This window comes from Larus michahellis, chromosome 14 (assembly GCF_964199755.1).
Source record: "Larus michahellis chromosome 14, bLarMic1.1, whole genome shotgun sequence".
Lineage (NCBI taxonomy): Eukaryota > Metazoa > Chordata > Aves > Charadriiformes > Laridae > Larus > Larus michahellis.
This window is the reverse complement of record NC_133909.1, coordinates 7,660,787-7,682,245: the sequence shown is the minus strand read 5'-3', so window position 1 is coordinate 7,682,245 and position 21,459 is coordinate 7,660,787. Positions and strand designations below refer to the sequence as shown.

The following is a 21,459-nucleotide window of genomic DNA, read 5'->3' as shown; positions in this document are numbered from 1 at the left end:
CCAAGCACCCATGGGGTGATGTGCTGGAGCAGCTCAAACATCTGTGCAAGGTCCTGTACACCATGATGGGCATGGGGAGCAGGAAATTCAAGGTTAGCCTTCGCCGTAATCCTGTTACTGGGTGATATTAACTCGGCTCTGTCCCAGGCTCCTTTCCTCTTGCGCTGACTTTCTCCACAGTGGGTCAGCTGAGACAAGAGCACACTGCTCGTGCAGCGCTGGAGCCTTCAGATCAAAGTGGGAACGTTAATTGCACATTTTCCCCTGTGAAGAGAGACATCTTGGTGTAACAGCCCAGCAAAAAGGGGAATTCGTCACTTTGATCTCGGAGCCTGCCAAGAGACTGAAGTCGCAGTGTCTGTCATTGTAAAACGAGGTATAGATTACTCGGGTTTCTGTGTCCGTTTTGGGATTATGAGTCATTAAACGGCCGGTTTTTCAGTGTGTGACCGGTGAAACGGTATGAATCCCACCCGCCCGCGGGGCCGGGCTGAGAGACCCCCATCTCTCCATGGGGCGGTTTCACGCAGCCACTGACCAGACGCTGAACCAGCTCGGGGAGGGGAGGGGGCTGTAGCTCCGAGCTCTGCCGGTGCCCCCGGGCGCGGCGGGCTGTGCTGTGCTCCAGCCCGGCAGGGGGCGCCCTCGTCCGCCACGGCGGGCCCGGCGCGGACGTGGACGCGGAAGCGTGTGGCGGGGCCGAGCCGAGCAGCCCCCGTACCGCATCCCCCCCTCCTCGTTCCCCGGTCTCGGAGGATCCCGGCGGTCATGTCGCGGGGCGGCGGGAAGGGACCGAGCCTCAAGGACAAGCTGGACGGCAACGAGCTGGATCTGAGTCTCTGCGACCTGAACGAGGTGCCGGTCCGAGAGCTGGTGAGCCACCGGGCCGCCCGGCGGGGACGGGGCCGCAGCCCCGGGGACCGGCGCGGCCAGCCCGGTCCCTGGGAAGGGACAGCCAGATGTGTGCCGGGGAGCCAGATGTGCCGGAGGTGTTTGTGAGCCGGCCCGCGGGTATTCGGAAGAGCGGAGAGGAGGGTTTGGTGCCGCGTTGGCCGAGCAGCTGCCGCTGTTCACATCGATTTCAGGAAGAGTGCTGCCTTTAGACCCAAAAATCAGCCGAGATATGACGTGGCCTCGGAGGCAGCCGCGGGGGAACGGACAGACGGACGCGGGAGGAACCGCGGAGGCCGAAGCAGAACTAGCCCGTGTCAGAAGGGTCGGGGTGTACCACCATGGTGATTTAGTGCTTTGTTTCTCTTTCAGGCCGCTCTTCCAAAAGCTACGATATTGGATTTGTCCTGTAACAACCTCATTTCCTTGCCGGTAAGGTGCTAGAGAGCCTTTGTGGGGATGAGTGCGCGGGGAAATGTTTAGGAAAGATAAGTGGTGCTTCAGCCGAGGTTCAGCCTGGGGTTTGGAACTGGCCCTGTCCTCCTCCCGGGGTGGCTGGATGGCTCTGCCGTCAGGGCCGGGCCAGCGCTGGTGGGGGTGTTGGCTGAGGCAGAAGAGGTTTGTGCTGTGTGAAGATTGCAGCTTCTTCCTGCCAGAGGATCCCCACGTGAATACTGACCAGTTTCATCAGCAGTGGAGACTGGGGTTTGTTTCAGCTGTACTGCCACGCATTGCCTTGTCAGCCTGGCTGTCTTACCTGCCCGTTTTCTACCTCTCTCTTCCGAGGCTAAGGAGGAGAGTGATTTTTCTCCACTACAGTTCTGTAGTAAGTTAAGGATTTGTGGCTTACGTAAGGCGCAGGCTATCTCCACATGCTCCCCGCTGATGTTCCTTCATAAAAGTGCTGACAAGCTTTTTCTGGGTGTTTGTGTTTTAGTCAGACTTCTGCAGTTTGCTGCATCTGGTGAAACTGGATTTGAGTAAAAATCGTCTTCAACAGCTGCCCTTGGACTTTGGCCGCCTAGTCAATCTGCAGCACCTGGACCTTCTGAACAACCGTTTAGTCACCCTGCCAGTCAGCTTTGCACAGCTCAAGGTAAAATTGTGTGCTGGGCAGTTACGTAAAGCTTTGGGATGCAGCCCAGGGTCTTGTGATTCTTCTCAAGTTGATTTCTCCAGTGAAGCATCCATCCTGCTGACTACCCATTCCAAAATTCAGCTGGCTCTGCACCGCAACTCAGTGGAAATTCTCTCACATCCATTGAAAACGTCTCTGCCCAAGCTCTCTGCTTGTCTTCCATACCGGTTTCATTCATGTGAAAACACAGTAGTTCTTCGCTTCTGCTTTGGATCTCTCAATCGCAAGACTACTGTATTCTTACAGCCTGCCCTTTATCCTTCCTTTCTGCAGAACCTGAAGTGGCTGGATCTGAAGGACAATCCCCTGGATCCTGTGCTAGCTAAAGTAGCAGGAGACTGTCTGGATGAGAAGCAGTGTAAACAGGCTGCTGTGAAGGTAAGGAGTCTGCTTTTATTCTTTTTTTCCTTACTTTGCTTTGGTGGTGGTGGCTGTTCTTTTTGCTTAGCAAGCTGGGCAGCTGCTGCAGCAGTCTGAAGTTTCTTCAGCCAGTGGGGCGCAGGTTCACTGCACTGACTTCACCGCTGCTGTGCCTGTAGAGAGCAAACACTGGGCTGAGTAGGATTCTCCTCCACTAGGGGAGTGAAGAGAGGACAAAATGCTGATTGCCAAGAAAGTGGAGGCATAATCAGACAAAATAATCCATTTCTAGGCTTATAGTCCAGAGTACAAAAATCCCGGGAGAAGTTCTGGCAAACTGTAGGCTCACATAAACAGTTGTGTTCTGTAATCCCCTGTATTGGCGAGCACCCCTTTGGCAGGTTTGGTTTTTAATGGAAAGATCTGTTTGTTAATGGCAAAGATTGATGCAGGGAGGCGTGTGCTCTCTTCAGAGGGTAAGGCAGGGGTCGGTGGTCAGCCCCAGCCTGTCCCCAGCAGTTCTGTTTTGAACTGACTGTGCAACAAGCCTTCTGCAGAGACCTCAGGTGGTTTTCTTGGCCCTTGAAGGTACTGCAGCACATGAAAGCCATCCAGTCCGAGCAGGATCGACAGCGGCAACGGAAGCTCCAAGCAGAGCGGGGTAAGCACAAAGAGCCCTTGCGTGCTCTCTGGTGAGGACTGTTCTTGATCTCTCTACGCTCCCAAACGTACTGATTGACATCTTATTCATAACTCTCAAAATCCTGGGGACTCGGGGAATAGTAGGGTAGAAAGGCTGAAGGAAGAAAGACAGCCAGGGATAACCATGCAATTTCTTGCCTGAATAACAGTTAGATCTCTAGACGGAATGCGCTATAGGTTACCTGTAAAAGATACGCAAGAAGAACACAGGATTTATTTTAAGGGAAGCCTAACTCCGAGGGAGCAAAATGCAAGGTATGTAATATTAAAAAAAACAAGCAAGCACAAAGATAAAAAAGGAGGATAATTATTTGATTTGTTTCCTCATTCCAAGTGGGAACAGATAGATAGCAGGTAATAAGGAAGGAGGCAATGACAACCCTTTACATAAAAGGAAAAAAACTTCCTGTTAATTCCCAGAAATGGAGAAGAAGCGTGAAGCAGAACAGCGAGCAAAGGAGGCTCAAGAGAGGGAAGTGAGGAAGCGAGAGAAGGCAGAAGAAAAGGAACGCAGAAGACGGGAGTATGATGCTCAGAAAGCTGCAAAACAGGAGATGGAAAAGAAAACTAAAAAAGAAACTGTGCAGACCAGAAGTAAGTAGTATGCATTTTGGGTGGGATTGCATCAGGTTTCATCTCCATCACATTTTGATGCTGCCGCATTTGCTTTGATGCGGCTCAGGGACTGGGAGATGGTGGGAGTTGGGGGGGGAGCCTGTAGGACTTCAGCTGCTGTGCCCCTTTTCCCCTTTGTCTGTGTTTCCAATGAACTGCTGAGCCACAAGATTCAGAAAGTTCTTCAGCTCTTCCCAAGGCAAACTTCCCTCCACTCATTTCTTTTTAAATGTCCTGAACTATGTGTGCAAAACAGATCTTGTGCAACACAGAGGTGCTTTACACCCCGTTCACTGCTGCCCATGAAACTAAATGTGAAAGTTTTCATCCCGAACAGGTAGATCCTGTGCATCTATTGATTAACCAGAGTTAAATAATGAAAAATCATGACAAAAGACAACCACAGCACAGGCTCAAGTGGCTTACCTCAGCAGCTTGTTTCTGAATATAGACTGCTAAAGATATTTGATTAATTCCTCACATTCTCTGTCTTGTAAATGTCCTCGTTACAGAGCCCGCCTCCGGTTCTCGTCCCCCTCAGCCGCCCCGGCACAAGCATTCCTGGTCGCGGTCGGTGCTGCGGGTCCTGCTCTTCGTGCTCCTCTGCATGCTCTGTACTTTGGCTGCCTGCAAGCTGACAGAGCTGCAACGTCAACCTCTCTGCGTCAGCGTGAACACTCTCTACGAGGACGTGTTAGCCGCCCTGCAAAACCACAAAACCCTGCAAAATATGCTACAACAGAACTCGCAGCAGTGATTGTCCTGGATGGGCACTTGCTTCGTCAGCGTCTCCCTCCACCATCTACGCAGCCAGAATTCCTATGGAATTGTGTTCTGATGAAACTGCTTTTACTCAGTCAGCATTGGTTTGCTGGTCCACTCCACACAGAGCAGAGTTATTGTTCAGATCATCTTTACCGTGCATGTTTCGCAGTTGGCCTGTAACTCCCATTATTTGCCCACATTAGCCTAAACTTGTTAACACTTCTTACCTCCAAGGGAATTTTACCTAGATTGCGAGATACAGAAAGCTGCCAATCTATAGGAGTGGAAAAAAAACTAGCATTATCTAGGTACCTGTAGCTCTATCCTGGAGGTAGAAGGTTTTTAATACATATCCATTCCTTGCCCTCATTTCTGTTCGTGCTAAAATTGGTGATATGGCTGTATGGGAATAATATATTAAGGCCTACTCCAGGACCAATTACAAGTGTGTAGGATGGCTGCGCATCCGTATGTTGGAGCAAAGAAGCTGATGTACTATTGAAAAGAGCTGAAAGTTTTCAATACAACAGTTTTCGCAGCAATTTGTCTGAACTGGATGTTTATGTTGTTAATGCCATTCTAATTTTAACTAGGTCTTTTAGAAACAGCCAAAAATTATTCCTGAGTATATACAGCAATGATTCCTGACTACGTTAATTTTAACCAGCTAGTGCTAACAAAGTGGTTACCGCTTAGGAAGGGCTTCTGGCCCATTTGCAGGCTGGTTTTGTGCCTGCAACAAGGTGGGGAGGGTGTTTGAGACCCACGGAGAGACAGCGGGCAAGCTGACAGTGACAGCGGGCAAGTTGACAGCCTGTTGCAGGCTGCTGGCTGCAGCGGTGGCAGGCAGCACTGGGTGGCACTGTGGCAGCATCAGGCAGAGAAGGGCTTTGCCTTGGGGCTGTTGGGAGGGCTGGGAGGTTTGGCGGTTTGCACCTAGAGAAGAAAACTCGCCTGTGCAAAGGCCTGTGAATTATTTATAATTTCCTTAGAGAGAAAACCAAACAGAAGTTTGTCATATCCTTAAGGGCTTTGTGAGTACTAAAATGAAGCATACACATATTGCGAAGTGCAGGTTTTAGAGAACAGCTATGCAACAGACTCCACTGAGACATCCCACAATAGTCACCAGAATCGCTCCCTCTCTTCTAATACCTGGGATTACTGCTGATAAGAGCCACGCCATGAGGAAATAATCTATAGCATTTCATACCAAGGTCATCATCGAAGCAGTAGCCTTCACCTTTTTGTAATCTAATGATAAGACTGTGGTTCTCTGAGTACCACACAGAAAAAACTGACAGCGTGCATATCAGATGAAGGAAAGGCTGCCTGTTTCTTGCTTAGTAGTATATATGTTTTCTAAGCTTCCTTGAAACAGCTTTATGCTTTTATTTTGGTATCTAACTAATCACATTCTTTAAAAGGTCCTTGCTAACTAGCCAGAAACATTCGGAAACATGGCAAACAACATCCAAAGTGACATTTCCTGTCTGCAGACTTTCCTGCCAGTGTCTGGCAGGACTCTGCTGCTTTGCCATCTAGGAGAGTGCTGCTTAAGTTTGCAAATGCCAGGCTAATAAGATTTATCAGTTCAGGTCAGGAGCACGCCACTGGCCCGGCAAAGGCCCCTGCTGAATGCCTGAAGCCAGCATAGTGGGTGGGTGCTTTCCTTCAAGGCAACACAGCCCCGAAGAGTAACACCCACACGCTGGATGCGGTTTAGTTCCCTCTCAGCACCCATCTCACTAAGTGCTGCTGTCGCGAAAGACCTCGACCGTCCTTGTGTGCACACAAGTCTAATGGCTTCGTAGACAGGCAAGCATGTTCACCAATCTAATTAAAAGAAAGCTTTTTCTGCCAACTGTTTAGACCTCATAATTCCAATGCATATAATCAGATTTCAAGACCTTCTATAGATTAAGCCGTCTGGAGACTGAATCAGGACCGTCTAAATTTATATCTGAAAATTAGTCTTACTCATTCCCATCTGCCACAGCGGAAAACAGTCTATTTTGTGAGGTAAAGTTCTTCCACCTCACTAGAGCAGGTGCTGGGGGGGCAGCATCACGTTGCTTTAGCATTAGGATTTTTCACGCTGGAGCTTAGGATAGCAGTACAAAGTATTCCTTTCAACAGATGACATACCAATCTATATTCAAGACAGCATGTTAAGAAGCAAAGATCATTATTATTATTCAAAATGATTTATTTTCTAGGAAGACAAATAAAAGGAACTATCAGTACCATAAGCCGTGTCCAACTCATGCTCTTCTAGAAAATGTTCACCATCTTTCTTGTGTAAACTCCAGACGATCAGCAATTTTATCCAACCTTCTTCTGCCACAACAAAGTCTAAATATATATTTTAAGTCTTTAAACTAGAATCAATGACTCTTATCTAAGCACTTCTTCCCAGAAGGAAGCTGAATACTTAAACCAAGTAAACAGTAAAATCCTCATCTCCTGGGGCTACCCAGCAAAATCCAAATAGAGATCAGGATCGTGGGAAGTCATCTGCAGATAGATTCGTCGGGAGAGTTCTGGTCCGATCCGCCGGGACGTGGCTGTCACACCATCACCGCGGTGCACAGGGATATCAGCCAGCATGTTTTCCCGCTCCTGCTCTGTGGAGCATCTGCTATAGGCCTAAAAGCAACACAAAGGAACAATAATATCATCCACTTGCATCCATTGTTCAAAAAAAAATAAAAATAATCAAAGCTGTGCACCTGTGCCTGCTCCACCCTTTCACAATGTACGCTCATTTTTCACCTGGTCTCTCCCCAGATCTCATTTGTGAGCTCAGAGGCTGATGCAGAACCAATACTGTGCCTTCAGTAGCCTGCTCTGTAAATCCAAAGCAATGGGTGCCAAGGAATCGGTTCCTTCACTGCCTTACTAAACAGCTCATACAGAATTGTTGTGTCAAATTTAATATCAATTAAATTATTTCCTCCACTCCTTACATTAGCTGTCTGTCTACACACAGTACTCGGTATTCCCAAGGCATCCTTACCTGGTTCAGAAGCTGAGGAGAAGGGTAGGCAGACACAATAGCCTCAGCCATCTCACGGCTGACTCGGTTAAATTGTTGTATTTGCCTCTTCCAAACTTCCAAGAGACCCTTTCCGGAAGGATCCACCTTCACCCCTCCACACCACCTCTTCTCTAAGTAGAAAGAGAACCCCGTCTTCTCTCGCTCTCGCCTAGGGAGAACAAAGGATGGGAAAGCAAATGAGACAATGAGGCTATGAAGAAAATCCTATTCCTGCATCTGTTGTCACATAGCCAGAGACAGGGAGACATTCCTCACTCCATGTTGTTATAGACACCATTGGCATTGAAGTAAATGCTAAAAATTTGACCTTATTTGCTTTACATGCATTACCAATTTCCTTGTTTAAGCCAAGTTTCCTACTGAAAAAGGAAAAGAAACAATCCTCTACTTGGGAGCAATCCTGACACAAGGCAACACACATACAAAGTGGTAAACAAGAATTCACTTTCTGACTGTCAACCATAAAGAACACTTTTACATGTCATTTTTAACGACATCTCATCTCATCCCATGGCTGAGATGTAAAATACAGCAGTTGCTGTGACAGGAAGGCTAGGATTGTATGAGACTGCACAAGGTGGCTTTCTTAGCTATCACTGTGCAACATGCTGCTGTCCTTTCTTATCAATGGAAGCAGCTAAATGGTTCATTCTCAGTACCGTCTCTCTTGGTTACACACTGAAGAAAAGCTGGTGCTGTCAGAGCCCAACCCTACTTGCATTCCCTTCCCATTCCTAAAATCAGACTGAGAAGAGCTTTACTTGATATCAAGACTCCAACGTGAAAACAGGGTCTATGCTTACACCTCCCCAGGCAGGACATTGCCCAAAGTAACCCTGTGCTGAAGGAGCTGCATTAACAGCTGCTCTGTGTCACTTGCTCCTTTAAAAAAAACATTATACTGTGTTGTATGGAAATACAGCCACATACCTGCTACTCCCTCCCAGTAAGCGTGAAAGTACAGCCTGTCCAAAGGCATGACCAAACCTCATCTGCTTACTTACTTGAATGGTGCTTCAGCTACAGCTTTTGTGAACATAGTGGCAAACTCTCCGAGCTCCTCCCAGCTCTCAAAAAAACTGACTTGAACCTGTTTGCAGATCTGCAGATCCACCAAGGCCTGTAAACATCATTGGAAACAACAAATGTAACAATCAATCTTCTCACATCAAACCCCACTCCCATCTGAAAAAAAAAAAAAAAAAAAAAGAAAAGGGGCACACCACTTCACTATAGGACAAGAACATCCACTCTCTCCCCATTTTGGGAACAGTTCATTTAAGGCACTGAAGTATTTAGGGGCAGCCTGTCTCCCGCTGGTTAGTATCAGTTTAGTGCCATTTCAGCTGCCACAGTAGCAAGCTCTCGTTACACATGGGTCACACAGCCTAGAGCAGCACTGACATGCTTCGCCAGCATCTCTTGCACTTCATGGCCTGCTGGCGGAGACTGACATTTCACTGCCGGGGATCAAGGTGAATGAGACACTTCAGTCCGTGGGAGAGCTGGTATGTACCTGAGCAGTGGGGAATGGAACCCAAAGAGCTCTGTCCACAGACATACGGATTAACAAAGGCTGAATCCCCCATCCAAGAAAGTGTGTGATTGGGTCAAATGTTCAAACAATGACAGACAAAAATAGACGATGGCTGCATGCCTGTTTTAAAGGTACTCACTTCTTCCACGTCCATTCTGGTTATCTCCAGGTCAGAATCTTTAACTTTCTTTTTTCTCTGTTTTCCCTGTTCCTCTTCTTGGTTTCCACTCGCTGCTGCCTGTTGTGGTCTCTTTTTTGACTGAACTGTGTGAGACCTAAGAAGAGTAAAGTAAGACCAGGAGTTCATGCTTTTCCCCAGGTATTTCCATCGGTCAGTGTGGTGACAAGCTGGATGGAACTTTGCTTCTGTTTCTGTATTACAAACAGTGGAGCAGTTCTGGGTGGGAATACCTCATGCTCCAGTCTTTGCTAGAAGGAATTAGTGGAAAGACCTATGGCATTTTTCAAGGCCAGAGACAACACAGAAAAATTTGGAGGGAAAAAAGTTTAACCTGAAATAATTTTCTACTTCAACCACTGTCATTGCCAGAATTTTCCCAGGCATTTTCTCCATCACGTGATCTACATAGCTCTGTAGGGTCTCCTTCTGTCCTGCTGTACAGCCCTTGGCCTCCTGCAAAGATCAACGGAAAAAAGGAGTTAAACCATTCTGAGTTACACATGCAAGAACACCAATCTATGGCAACCAGGAAAGAAAGCTTGTCAGAACTTTGTATTATAAACCCCTAGTGTTTCTGATCCATTAATGGCTTCTAAAACCAGATTTCTGGCTTACCAAGACCATGGCTCCATCCCACATCAAAACATTCCTGCCATGAAAAGGAACAACAAACACCACCCTTACAGCAAGGCGTGTTCAAGAGCACAAAAGTCATCAGCATTCTCACTTGTTTGTAGTTGTGAACCATGGACAAAAACTCCTCCAAGCAAAGCAGAACCAGGACATTTGGTTCTTCTGTCCATTCATCTCCATCTTCCACCTGTCCAGAAAACAAACAGCCAGACCACCAGTCTGTTTATAATTCACTCACTCAAACTCCCACTCAGACCTCTGAGGCAGGGGAAACATTAGAGGGTGTTTACTTGTGTTGCTGAACAGAATTACTAATGAGAGCAAAGAACAGGAAGAAAAGGGCAAGAACACAGAGATTTTGTTTGCACACCTGACACGACACAGTCTTTCGCCTCCAGGTGATGCTGCAGGGAACAGCCTGACTCTCAACCACACAGGAATAATTCGCAGCCTGCAAAGCACTAAGGATCTGTCTACCACCTTCTACCTGTAAGAGAACTGAAACCAGTGCAAGGGTCAGGCCTCCACAGCAAGAGCTGACAGTCAATATAAGGCTGACACAGGCTGTGAAGACAAGTACCCGGATCTAGCACCACTGTTATGTATTTCTGGCACTCCCCTGGTCGCTGAGCCTTCAGCATCTTGGCAAGGGCCCTCTTCCTCTCTTTTTCTTGCTCCTGCTCCCTCTTCCGTGCTTCTCGTTCCTTCCTCCTCTGCCATGCAGCCTGGGAGATTGCCTCCCTTTCCTTCTGAGTATATTTTGACTTCTTGGGAGGGGGGGATGTTTCTGGGCTTGCTCCGCTTACCAGGGGCGCACTAGGCTGGTCTACAGACTCAGACTGAGAGGCAGGCAGTGGGCACAAGGAGGGCCTCTCAGCACCATGTGTGCCTTTTTGGCTGCCACAAGACAGATCTCCAGACAACACCTGAAGCCCTCCACTACCAGGTGCCAACAGGCCACCGCTTGCCCAAAGGCCAGCTCCCCCTGCTGCATCCCCACCGCCCGGGTGGGGGGGCTCCAAAGCCCTTCTCTTGATCCTCTCGGGGAGAGGGGCGACCTCCATCACCACCTCCTCCTCTTCTTCTTCTTCATCCTCCTCCTCATCCCCACTGCTCACCACCACAACCACCCCTGTCGCCCTCTGCCGCTCGGCGGCGGGAGACGGGGACCGCTGATGGCCCAACCCGCCGGGCAGTAGCGAGGGCTGCATCAGGGAAGCTAAGGTCGGCAGCTCCTCCTCATCGCTCCCCTCAGATCTCAGCCTGCCCTCCGCCATCGCGCTTCCCTCTGAGGTACAGCCTGAAGGAAGGGGGCGGGACCGGCGCTCGCTGAGGCGATTGGTCGGAGGGCGCGCGCGGGCGGCGGCGGTTGGTCCGAACGAACGCGCCCGCGCGCGTTCGGACCAATCGCCGCCGCCCGCGCGCGCAGCGCCCCCGCCCTCCCACCGGAAGAGGCGCTAGAGAAAATGGCGGCGCTGCGGCGGCTGTGTGAGTGGGGGGGTTATAACCACCTCTGGCTTCACGCCTCCGCGGGGTGTGGGGAAGGTCTGGCTGGAGAATTTGGGTGCCCCAGGGGAGATCAGTGCCGGTAGCTCGGTGGTTGAGGCCTTTGTTTTTACCTCAGGCGGTGCTGCGGTGAAATGGGAGGGTTTCAGGCCCTACCGCATCGTGAGGGAAGGGGCCTCAGGTGGTTTATAATTCACCTTGCTGCGAGTAGGGTCAGCGCCTAGGTAGGGCCGAGGTGCTGAGGGCTTCGTCTTTCCTGGACTCGAAAAACCCCCGGGGATGGGGAGTGCGCACCTCTATGTGCTGCTGCTTGACTGCCCTCAAGGTGAAAAAATCATCTGTGGAAAAAACAGTATTCATGTGTGCTAGGTAGAGACCAAACAGCAAGGGGTGCCGCTCTCTTCTTGCGTGGTGCCATAGTCAGGGGGCTTTGAAAATCCCTTTTTTAAATCTAGAAGTGTTACAGGGGGAAATATCCTCTGGTGGGATGTCAGAATAGCGAAGTTTTTCCACTGATTGCCGTTGTGATTTCAATCAAGTTACAAACTCTCGGTCTTCTCTAGATAAGCACTTTTCCCTGCATGTCTGATGCTTTGAGGTTCATTTTTTTTGTTAGCAAGCTTCTTTCACACAACACCAAACGTAACCCTGGAATCACCCTGTTGAAGTTTTTGGGGTTTTTATAAAAGTTAATTGGACTATAACTTCAAAGAATTTGTGTATGTGAAACTGTAACTCTTGTTCATCTTTGCCTGCTTCCCTGTAGTTTGTCAAGTCTCAGAGCCTTTCTTTTACTTAATGGGTAAGCTCCTGGAATTAATGGCTCTTTGAAAAGTAATTTCCCTTTTCTCAACAATATTTCTAGGTCACTGAGTATATATGATAATTTAATTAAGATTAAATTAACCCAGTGGGTTTTACTCAGGATAAGGGTGTTATGATAGCCGCTCTTTCATGCTAACCTGCCTGCTAGCTGCGTGAAAGGAGGTACTGAACAGGTTTTTAAAAAGAACTAATTATACCTCAATTAATTTTTAAGATAAAAGTTCACTAGAGGGTCAGCTTTCTCGATAAGAAAATCGGTGTGTTTTCTGCCAGTGTCTTGTTTGTTTAAGGAAGAGGTTTGTGGTGTGAATATTATTTTGTGTTCCAGAGACAATCAGCGTCCTTAACAACTGAGGTTTTTTTCCTTGACTTGTCCTGATGGTAACTCAAAGATTTGCACAAAATGCTTCAATTAGTGTGTTCAGTATAGTAATTCTATATATGCTTATATATTGTCCTGAACTGGAGTCTTCTCATTTGTAAGATTTCAAAATATTACTGTGTAAGTAAATGCCATTTGATTGAAGGGGAAACTGAAACAGAAATCACAACTTGTCTTTTCTCAAAGCAATGTAAGGCAAATCCACAGCAACCAGTAGTGTCTGTATCTCGTTTTACAAGGCCTTGCTGAAACAGGAATTTGGGCACGTCCTTTAACATCATTGCTGAGAGTTTTATTCCTCCCTGGGCAGCAACAGCACTTGAGATGTGGCCTCTTTGCAGGGGACTTAGGTTGTGGTGGTCTAATTATGATTTATCTTGAAGTAATGTGTTTTTTTTCTTGCTCCCAACCTAGTTCTAACTACTCCCCAAATAAGCCTGGTTGCTGTCAGATGTGCTTCTAAGAAAACTGGGGGCAGCTCAAAAAATTTAGGTGGCCGCAGCCCTGGGAAGCGGTATGGATTCAAAAAAGTAGAAGGTAGGTCTGAGTATCTGCTGGGTCTTAATTTGTATTTCATTGGGTTCTTCACAGCTTCTCTCCTGGTTACCGCTATTAGTTGTTGAGTATTTCAGTAAGAGGTGGCCAAGGTGCTCTTCCAAGAGAAAGGAAAGGGGAGGTTCAGTGAAACCTTGTGATCAAATGTAGCTGGTGGGAGGGCAGGATGAGTCAGCCTCCCTCCCAGATGGGCCCGCGAGCGGCCAGCTGAAATTGCATACAGAAAACGTACTTTGACTCTAACTTTGCCTCTCTGGAGCACCTGGGAGGAGGGTACGCTGTGGGACACCTCATAATGTAAGTGCACTTCCCCCCACGCTGTGTTGAAAAGTTGTGCATTTTGGATGTTTACAAAGGCGGGAATTATGAGGCTTAGCAGATGCCAAAGTACAGATTCTTGCAGCTGAGTGCTTAATAATTATTAGCTTTGCTGATGGAAACATATCAATGTAAAAGGCAATAAAACAAATGCGTTCAGCAACCAGAAAATGCCTTGTACCATAGAAGTAATCTTTTCAAAGACTAGAATTGTTTTTTGTCATTGTATATGAATTGCCCTTTATTTCCTGTTAATAGCAGTTTTGTTTGGATGCTTTTAACATTTGAAGTAATTTTTCCTTAGAAAATTCCCACAGAAAGCTGGGGTTTTGTAAGTCCTGGAACCATTTGTGTTCTGCCAGGGCTTCAGGGGGCTCCATTTCTCTGCAGTCTGACTCTGTCACTCTGTTTCAGGTGCATTTGTCCACGCAGGCAACATTTTGGCTACGCAGCGGTTGATACGCTGGCATCCGGGGGCTCATGTAAGTTGGTTTTCCATCTCTTCCTTGGTTCCGAGAGGACGGCTGCCTGCAACAGTCCTACACTCAGTGCCTCCTCTCTGTCAAGCTTGGTTTTAATGTTCTTCCCTATATTCTAGACAATCCTGAAATTGGGTTTCATTACCTGATATTTCGTAGTCACAGAGCCTGCTCAGAGTCACATGTGACTGAGGAAAGGACTGAAAGTTATGGATATCCCCAAACACTTCTGTAACCTAACTGGGTGCTTGTGCTTCAGGGTGGAATCCGTATCTCCTCCCTCGTAATGAGCACCACTGCACACTGATTGCTGAAAGCAAACAGTGTGGTTTTATTTTATTTTAAAATACAGAGCAACAGATGCTGTTGAAGCCAGGATATCAAATGAGGCAGACCAATGCTTAGATCTGCTTTAGTGGTGGGCCTCCAGCCTTTCCTTTCTAACACTTCTCATCCTCCTCCAGGTGGGCATGGGCCGTAACAAGACACTCTATGCCCTGGAGGATGGGATCGTGAGGTACACCAAAGAGGTCTACATACCTCCGCCCCGCAGCAGCGAGAGCAGGGAAGTGATCTGTCGTCTACCCAAAGGAGCAATCCTTTATAAAACCTTTATCAATATTGTCCCTACCAGAGAAGTAGGAAGCTTTAAACTGGTCACCATGCTCTGAGCCTCCTGCGTCATGTAGGGACAGATGGGAAGGAGCGGCTGGGACAGACCACTCCCGCTGGACCGGCATCCAAGGACAGGAATATTCTAGCTCTGAAGATACCAGTCTAGGACTATGTTTTCCTGCTCCTAAAGCACATGTGGTCAGTGTTCAGGCACTGGGATCACCTGCTGGCATTTGTAAAAGTGTTTAATAAATGTTGTGGGGCTGCCAAAGGTCTTGACTGTTCATAAAATGTGTTACTGATGTTCATTTAGTATCGAGCTGCCTTCCTCTGGAGAAGCTGTTGGGCTGTACCACTGGATGTGTTCTCTCTGCAATCACTCTTATGTCAGTACTTGTCCCACTAATAATTCCCTCTAGCTATTTTTACTCATTTTTAGACATTACTGTTATATTTGTACTGCAGAAGAGGACGGATACTTTTCCACTTGCACCTAACTGCATCTCAGGAAGCTAGATTTTTCCTTCTATCTAACTCACCTCAATGATTAACTCAAATATCTGAAATATCTGAAAGTGTTCCATTTACTAGCCACGTGAGGCAAGTTCACACTCATAAAGCGAACTCATGACTAGTTTTAGAGTGCGTGGTAAGACGCAGAGGTCTGAGGTGGTATTTGGAGCTCAGCAGCTGCAGGTGTATCATAAAGCCATAATCCAGAAAACTTATCCTTTTGTCTTCCCCAAGTCATTCCGTGACATTTTTGAGCTTACATTGCTTGAAAGAAAGGAGCCCGAATGCCCTGTGGCCAAACTGATCTCATTTTATCTACAGGTTTGTAAACAATTTGAAACATTGGCTCTACAGTAGAAAACACGTTATCAAAATCGGTGGTGTAAGGACACCAGTGTTGACATTATGAGATTGTCTGCTCTGCAGAAGACAACTAGGTAAACGGGGCCAGCCACATGTGTCTTTGCTTTATGTTCTTCATGGAGACCACCAGCTATTTTGTCCATGCTTCTCCTGTCCTTTCCCAGTCACAGGGTTCACCTCGGTGGTTGGTACAGCAGGTGACAACCCCTGGACACTCTCCCAGTCATTAGCTGAAGTCCATCTAAAATTGCTCTCGGTCCCAGAGGACCGTTGCTGTGAGAGCACAGAGCGATGCTCCGACGCAAGGTTCATTCTGCTCCTCACAGGTGAGGATTCCCACCTGGGATCTGATACACCCATAAAGTAAAAGGTTTTATAACCTAAAAAATAAGCGAAGTAGCACACGACGACCACTGTCTGAGGTCTGAGCCTTGGCACGCCGGGCAGTGCTTGCCTTGGAAGTATGACAGGCCAGCTGCCTGGAGGAGCTCTGCCGCAGCAGACCTTCACCTTGGCTTTGTCCCCTGTGTAGCAGCCAGCAGCTGGTCTGTCGCCTTTGGTACCAGTACGTTTGCCAGAGAAGAGCCAGCGGACATCCCTGGCAGCGGCTCTGTGGTTGTCCTGGTGCTGACGCAGGGATGTCTCCGCTGGCAGGGTCTGACTTGCCTGTGTCTTGGCTGATGGCGAATCTGGGTGGAGGTCTGAAGTCCAGCTGCTCCCTGCGGACGAGAATGATGTCACAGGCACTTCTGTCGCTGACACCGCAGGAAGAAGCAGTACGCGGAGGCCAAAGCCTTTACACGTCTGTGTTTCGCTGAGTTTGGTAGCCCAGAGGGGCCTGGAAAGGGTCCGGCACACCACGTCGGTCCAAGCTCTCCGAGCTTATTACTGTTCCTGAGAAAGCTGGAGGATGCCTCAGAGCATGCTCGTAGGGAGGTGGCATCTATTGAGGAGAGAGGAAGAGCGTTACAGCTGATCAGAAATAACTGGGAGATTATCCCACCTCTTCTTACAGAGTGGATGACAAGGCTCACAACCACCACCAGCCTGAAATTAAATTCCGGCAGGGCTCAGAGCAGCGAGCTGCTGGCTACATGAACACCTGGAAAATGAGTGCTGAGCAGCGCTTTGCAACGCGGCAGGGCAGGAATCCGCTGGAGAGGCACGTTCCCCCCACTCCCTCCGCACACGCTGTGCCAGGTTCCTGCTCTTCCCTGTCCCCCTTTGAGGACTTATCACAAGACCAGAAAAGACTTGATTTTTCTTAAAACGCGACGGCTGTTTGCTTTCCTTTGACCAAGGATCAATTACTGGGATTTGTGGAAGCACCTTCACACCAGGCTGTCCACCCAGGTTTTGTTAGCAAGCACAGCAGCAGAGAGGAACCTCTGGGCTGGCGTTACATTTATTTTGGCAGAGCTTTGTCCCCATAACGAGTGAGAGGAGTGGGATGTTGTGGAAGAGCTCCCATTGCAGCTCCTCAACAACCCGTCCTTGGGACCTTACTCTCCTGTGCCCTCGGCGCTCTGGTTTCAGGGCAGGTATTGTTAATTACAGCTCCAAACACCGAGCGGCAAGCGCCGACTCTGCCAAACTTTATGGTGCCGCTTTAAGAGCCCAAACTCCAGGTAAATGGGTGAACCTTTCGTGCTCTACTCAGGGTTTCGAATGTTTCTGGTCTGCTTTAGTCAATGAGGTCTCTGTTCAACAGGAGTCTCTTGGGACGCTGCTGCAGGACCTACTTGGCAGACGCGCTCGCTTTTCTCTATTCTTTTGCGGGAGTGCAAATCTTAAGTGTTGTAACAGGCAAAGCCTCCTGCTCATAAATAAGCCACAAACGCTTCAAGGTAATAGCGAGGGACCTCCCAGAGGTGTCCTGCAGGGAGAAGGCAGCAAGAAACCGTGGAAGCCCTACAGATCTAAAAATAACATTCCCAGCTTGGGCTCGTACCAAGGTGATGATCCAAAAGGCCTCCTGCCCTTTCATCAGCAGCTCTGCCCTGCCTCCTGGCACCGGCATTTCTGCAAACGCACCCCCCCGCGGCAGAGATGGATCATTAACCAGCACAGATGTACACCAAAGGAGCCTCGTGGAACACTTTGTGCCCTTCCCAGAGATAAAGGCTATCAGAGAAAGGCAATCGCAGAGAACAGAGTCCTTAGCTACTGCAAATTGCTGAAGCAAGACCCAGATACAGACCGGAGGGGAGATTGCCCCCAGCCCCGCACCTCCGCCAGCACCCTTCTGCAGGGGAGGGAGAGCTCACCTCCAGGGAAGGCTCTGCCCACAGCCCGAACCTCTCGGCGATCATCTGATGGATTTCCCGCTGGCGATCTTTCTTACGCACGCTCTCATAGCTCGGCAAGCGGGGCTGCTCCCAGGAAGGGAGCTGGTAGCTGCTGGGGGGTCCGACGCAGAACAGCTCGTCTCCCTGGAAATGCCCGGCCCAGAAGAGAAAGGTCAGCGTGGCGGCGGCTCCCTTTGCTGGAAGTTCATGGCCTGGTGCCACCTCAAGTTACTTCAGGATTCAAAGTTGTGGGTGCCCTTCCTTGAACCCTGAGAGAGGGAATCCTCCCTCCTGGGAGGTAATTACACCACAACCTCCTTTGCAAGATCCCCCGGGGGATGTGCCTGGCACTTCATGCCCACACACCTCAGGACACCACGGTGTCCCCTGCAGCATCCCTGGCCCCCCCTGCAGGTTTTTACATACAGGCAGCACTTCCTACAGTTGCTCCTGCTGTCCCGCACCTTCTTCCTCTGCCCCAGGAGCGCCCCAGGTCCCCATGATCACAGTCTGTTCCCAAAAATCATCAGGATCTTCGCTACCGTTTCCCCCTCCCAGCTCCCACCAGGGACCCAGCCGTCACCTGCACACCGGGGTTCTCGGCAGCGCTCTCCAGCCGGGATGCTCCGCTCTGGGGACCCACCAGCCGCTGGCTGCTGCTGAAGTAAGGCGGGGGACAGTCCTGTAAGGAGGGGTCAGGAAGGAGGAGGATGTGAGCAAAGCCAAAATCCCTCACATCAAAGCCGAAATCCCCCACATCCCGCCTGGCAGCGAGCAGGGCTCAGCCAGCTGACACGGCACAGCCTGGGAAGCGGGACGCCGGGCAGCGGGGAGAGACGCTACACCTCTGCCCATCTGGCTCACACGGCTCTTGCCGCTGGTGGCCAACCTCTGCCCGGCCATCTACCAACACCGACAGCTCGGGCGCATCCCCACCGGCAGTGCGGGGCCTGCACAAAGAGCCGGAGCCAGCTGGCACCGCAGCGCAGCCGGAGGGACGGCAGCCCAGTCCCAGTTTCATTCAGACACAGCAGAACCATCTCTCCTCGGGGGACAACAAAAAAACCAACCCAACTTTTCCGCTAGCGTAGGTAAGAGCTCTGTCATGTGCTCGGGGTTACAGGATTTGTCAACACTTATCTACCCCGGCAGTCATTTCAGGATAACGTAGCAAGCAAATGTGCAGAGCAATAGCTGTTCTGCTCCTGAGCAGCCTTGCTCCAGTTCAACTCGATTCTCCGTCAAGGTGCTGGGCAACAGCAGAGATCCCTCTCGTGGGGAGCAGCCCCCCAGGACTCGAGCCGTGACCCCCATTCCTCGCTCTCAGAAAAGCCCCAGCTCTGCCAGCAGAAAACAGCCCAGAGATTCCCAGAGCAACCAGGGATTCGCAGGGGGAACTACAAGTGACAGACTTACTTTTGGTCTTCGCAACCGAGGAACCGTTTGTCTCGGCCCTACGGCGCAATTACAGAAGCTGCGGGAAACCCGGCTGGCTGGGGGTGCAACTATTTGTTTTAATAACCAATTAGCAAGACCAGCACAACCAGTGCAACTGCACCTGCTCGAAAGCTGCCTCACACCACTGCAACCGCTTCACTGATGGAAATACATCCTATATACGTTCCCTTTCCATATATAGTTCATCATCCACATCCATCTGTCCACACAGCCCTTTGCTAAAGGCAAGATGCCTTCTCCTGGAACCACCCACCCGAGAGTCCAGGCACAACGAAGGCTCTGGAGCTCACGGCGCATCCCGCACAGCCCCGGGAGAGGCTCTGCAGGGTGAGGAGTGCTCCTGAGCGTCCCAGCCCTCTCCCCAACGCAGCCATGGACAGGGAATGGGAGAGGAAGAGGGGAGAAAAGGCTCGGATGCAGCCAAGCAGGCAGGGGACACCAGCAGCGCAGCCCATTCCCACCGTGACTTCTGCTGGGGACTTCCCAGCCTATGCTGGACTGTTAAATTTGCCTTTCATGGCACAAGTCTCTCCATCCCCTGCTAGCCGAGGCTGGACGTCCCCTCTTCTCCCAGGGACCCTGCAGGAGCACCCGCAGCCCTCCCCTGAGCAGCCTTTGGAAGCCCAGCTTTCCCCAGGCAGCCGCCGCCACAAAGGCGGCGCTGGCTGAACACGCTGCTCTTTTTCCATCACCAGTTTCCCCACTTAAAAAGCCAACCCCAGGAAATTACAGCTGCAAGCAAAAGGGCTTTGTGTCTCGCTGCTCCGCGCCCAGGAGCGGTGAACAAGAGAGCCAGTGGCCGGGGATGCCAGCGGCATTGTCTGCCTTTGCCCTCAGCTTCCAGCCCCCTTCCCCGCTGGGCCCCTTCCCTATAAAACAGACCCCACAGATGGCCGTGCTGGAGGGGAGGACACCCCTCCTGAGCTGCGTGGGCAGCTGGGGAACCTGCCAACGCCGGGCCTGGTGGATATTACCCCCAAAGGCACAGCCAGGCAGGGCTGGGTGGATGTGGGAATAAGGAGGGTAGAGTGGGAATAAGGAGGAGGCAGAGCCTGGCTCTGCTCGGGAGTCCCACGTCCACCAGCGAGCCCGGCCAGGCGGCAGGAGCAGAGCCGGGCGATGCAGCCCTGCAGACCCCCCCAGAGCAAGGGAACAGGGGCTCGGGGGGCAGCGGGGGACCCGCGGGCAGGAGAAGGAGGAGGAGGAGGAGGAGAGGGAGGACACTCACATACTGGCTGGGCGTCTGGAAGAAGCGGCAGGAGCAGAGGAACTGGCAGCACATGGGGTCCCGGTGGTAGAGGAGCAGCAGCAGGATGAGGATGGCCACGATGAAGACGGAGGTGGACACGGCTGCCAGGGGTCGGGAGAAGAGGAGAATGAGCCGGTGGCCGAAGGGGCCTCCCCGCTTCGCCCTCCGGGTGTCACGGCAAAGAACAGCTCGGAAAAAACCCAGAGAAGCCGATTTCACCTGCTGCCCGTCCCGGGGACACAAAAAGCCCTGTTGTGCCCGGCATTTCTCACTCCCAACGAGACCGGGGACAAGGCGCAGAGGCGGAGGGGCTCAGCCCCGTCCCGGACCGCCGCAGCGGGGACCGGCCCCCGCGGGGACCGTGCTCCTGGTGCCCTCCCCCCAGGAACCCGCGGCTCCCACCCAGCCCACGCTCGGCTCGGCGGAACCCAACCCGGCACCACCATCCCTTTCCCTCCGGGGGACCCGGAGCAGCAGCGGGGGCCGCAACGACCGCTTCCCCCGAACCACCCCCCGGGATGGCAACGGCGGAGGCTGATCCCGCCCCCGCTCGCCACTCACTCGCCGCGATGACGATGGCCAGGACATTGCTGTCCATGGCGGCCGCCGTGTGGGCCGAGGCCTCGCTGGGCTGAGCCATCGCCGGACACCGGCAGCCCCGGACCCGCCGCGGCAAGCGCCGGGAGGGGCGGGGCCTCGACGGGAGGGGCGTGGCCAGACGCACGGTACCGTGCGTCTGGCCACGCCCCTCCCGTCGAGGCCCCGCCCCTCCCGGCGCTTGCCGCGGCGAGCGGTCCCGATCCAGCCCTCGCCCTCTCTTCCGGCCCTGCAGGCAGCAGGAGGTGCCCGTTCATTAGCTAATTAACGTTAGTAATTAGTAATCCGATCGGGAGGTACCTACAGGGCTGGAGAACCAGCGCGCAGCTCACGCTGCTCAACGCGGGGATGGGAAACACGGGCGGCAACCAGGCTCGCATCCTCCAGGCCCGGGCAAGCCCAACAGCCCGGGTTGGGGTCGCCCATTA

The 21,459-nt window shown here is 51.0% G+C and overlaps 4 protein-coding genes across 8 annotated transcripts; 2 read left to right on the top strand and 2 right to left on the bottom strand.

Annotated features, from left to right (window-relative positions):
• The first annotated feature begins 389 nt into the window (after positions 1-389).
• LRRC59 (leucine rich repeat containing 59) lies at positions 390-5,013 on the top strand. 4 transcript variants are annotated; one of them, XM_074607588.1, is made up of 8 exons: positions 658-873; positions 1,264-1,323; positions 1,829-1,987; positions 2,111-2,218; positions 2,303-2,407; positions 2,978-3,050; positions 3,512-3,685; positions 4,219-5,013. In XM_074607588.1, the coding sequence occupies exons 1-8, from the start codon at positions 769-771 to the stop codon at positions 4,461-4,463; spliced, it is 1,029 nt and encodes a 342-aa protein (XP_074463689.1). In that variant the 5' UTR covers positions 658-768; the 3' UTR covers positions 4,464-5,013. The 4 variants fall into 4 exon arrangements, 3 of the variants coding, with proteins under 3 accessions (XP_074463688.1, XP_074463689.1, XP_074463687.1); XM_074607587.1 differs by lacking the exon at positions 2,111-2,218 and having other exon boundaries at positions 390-873; XR_012589902.1 differs by lacking the exons at positions 658-873; positions 1,264-1,323; positions 2,111-2,218 and adding exons at positions 1,337-1,717; positions 3,241-3,346.
• Positions 5,014-6,670: 1,657 nt separating this feature from the next.
• On the bottom strand, positions 6,671-11,190 carry EME1 (essential meiotic structure-specific endonuclease 1). The gene is made up of 8 exons (XM_074607585.1): positions 10,464-11,190; positions 10,254-10,381; positions 9,978-10,070; positions 9,582-9,703; positions 9,209-9,344; positions 8,537-8,652; positions 7,491-7,680; positions 6,671-7,120 (listed from the first exon to the last, which is right to left on the bottom strand). Exons 1-8 carry the CDS (start codon positions 11,158-11,160, stop codon positions 6,944-6,946), a joined length of 1,659 nt encoding a protein of 552 aa, XP_074463686.1. The 5' UTR covers positions 11,161-11,190; the 3' UTR covers positions 6,671-6,943.
• Positions 11,191-11,325: 135 nt separating this feature from the next.
• On the top strand, positions 11,326-14,854 carry MRPL27 (mitochondrial ribosomal protein L27). 2 transcript variants are annotated; one of them, XM_074607913.1, is made up of 4 exons: positions 11,326-11,371; positions 13,011-13,133; positions 13,884-13,951; positions 14,413-14,854. In XM_074607913.1, exons 1-4 carry the CDS (start codon positions 11,350-11,352, stop codon positions 14,617-14,619), a joined length of 420 nt encoding a protein of 139 aa, XP_074464014.1. In that variant the 5' UTR covers positions 11,326-11,349; the 3' UTR covers positions 14,620-14,854. The 2 variants fall into 2 exon arrangements, with proteins under 2 accessions (XP_074464014.1, XP_074464012.1); XM_074607911.1 differs by having other exon boundaries at positions 11,328-11,714.
• On the bottom strand, positions 14,835-21,160 carry LOC141751327 (uncharacterized). Its single transcript, XM_074607910.1, has 5 exons — positions 20,996-21,160; positions 20,414-20,535; positions 18,311-18,409; positions 17,707-17,871; positions 14,835-16,382 (listed from the first exon to the last, which is right to left on the bottom strand). The coding sequence occupies exons 1-5, from the start codon at positions 21,072-21,074 to the stop codon at positions 16,236-16,238; spliced, it is 612 nt and encodes a 203-aa protein (XP_074464011.1). The 5' UTR covers positions 21,075-21,160; the 3' UTR covers positions 14,835-16,235.
• Positions 21,161-21,459: the final 299 nt, after the last annotated feature.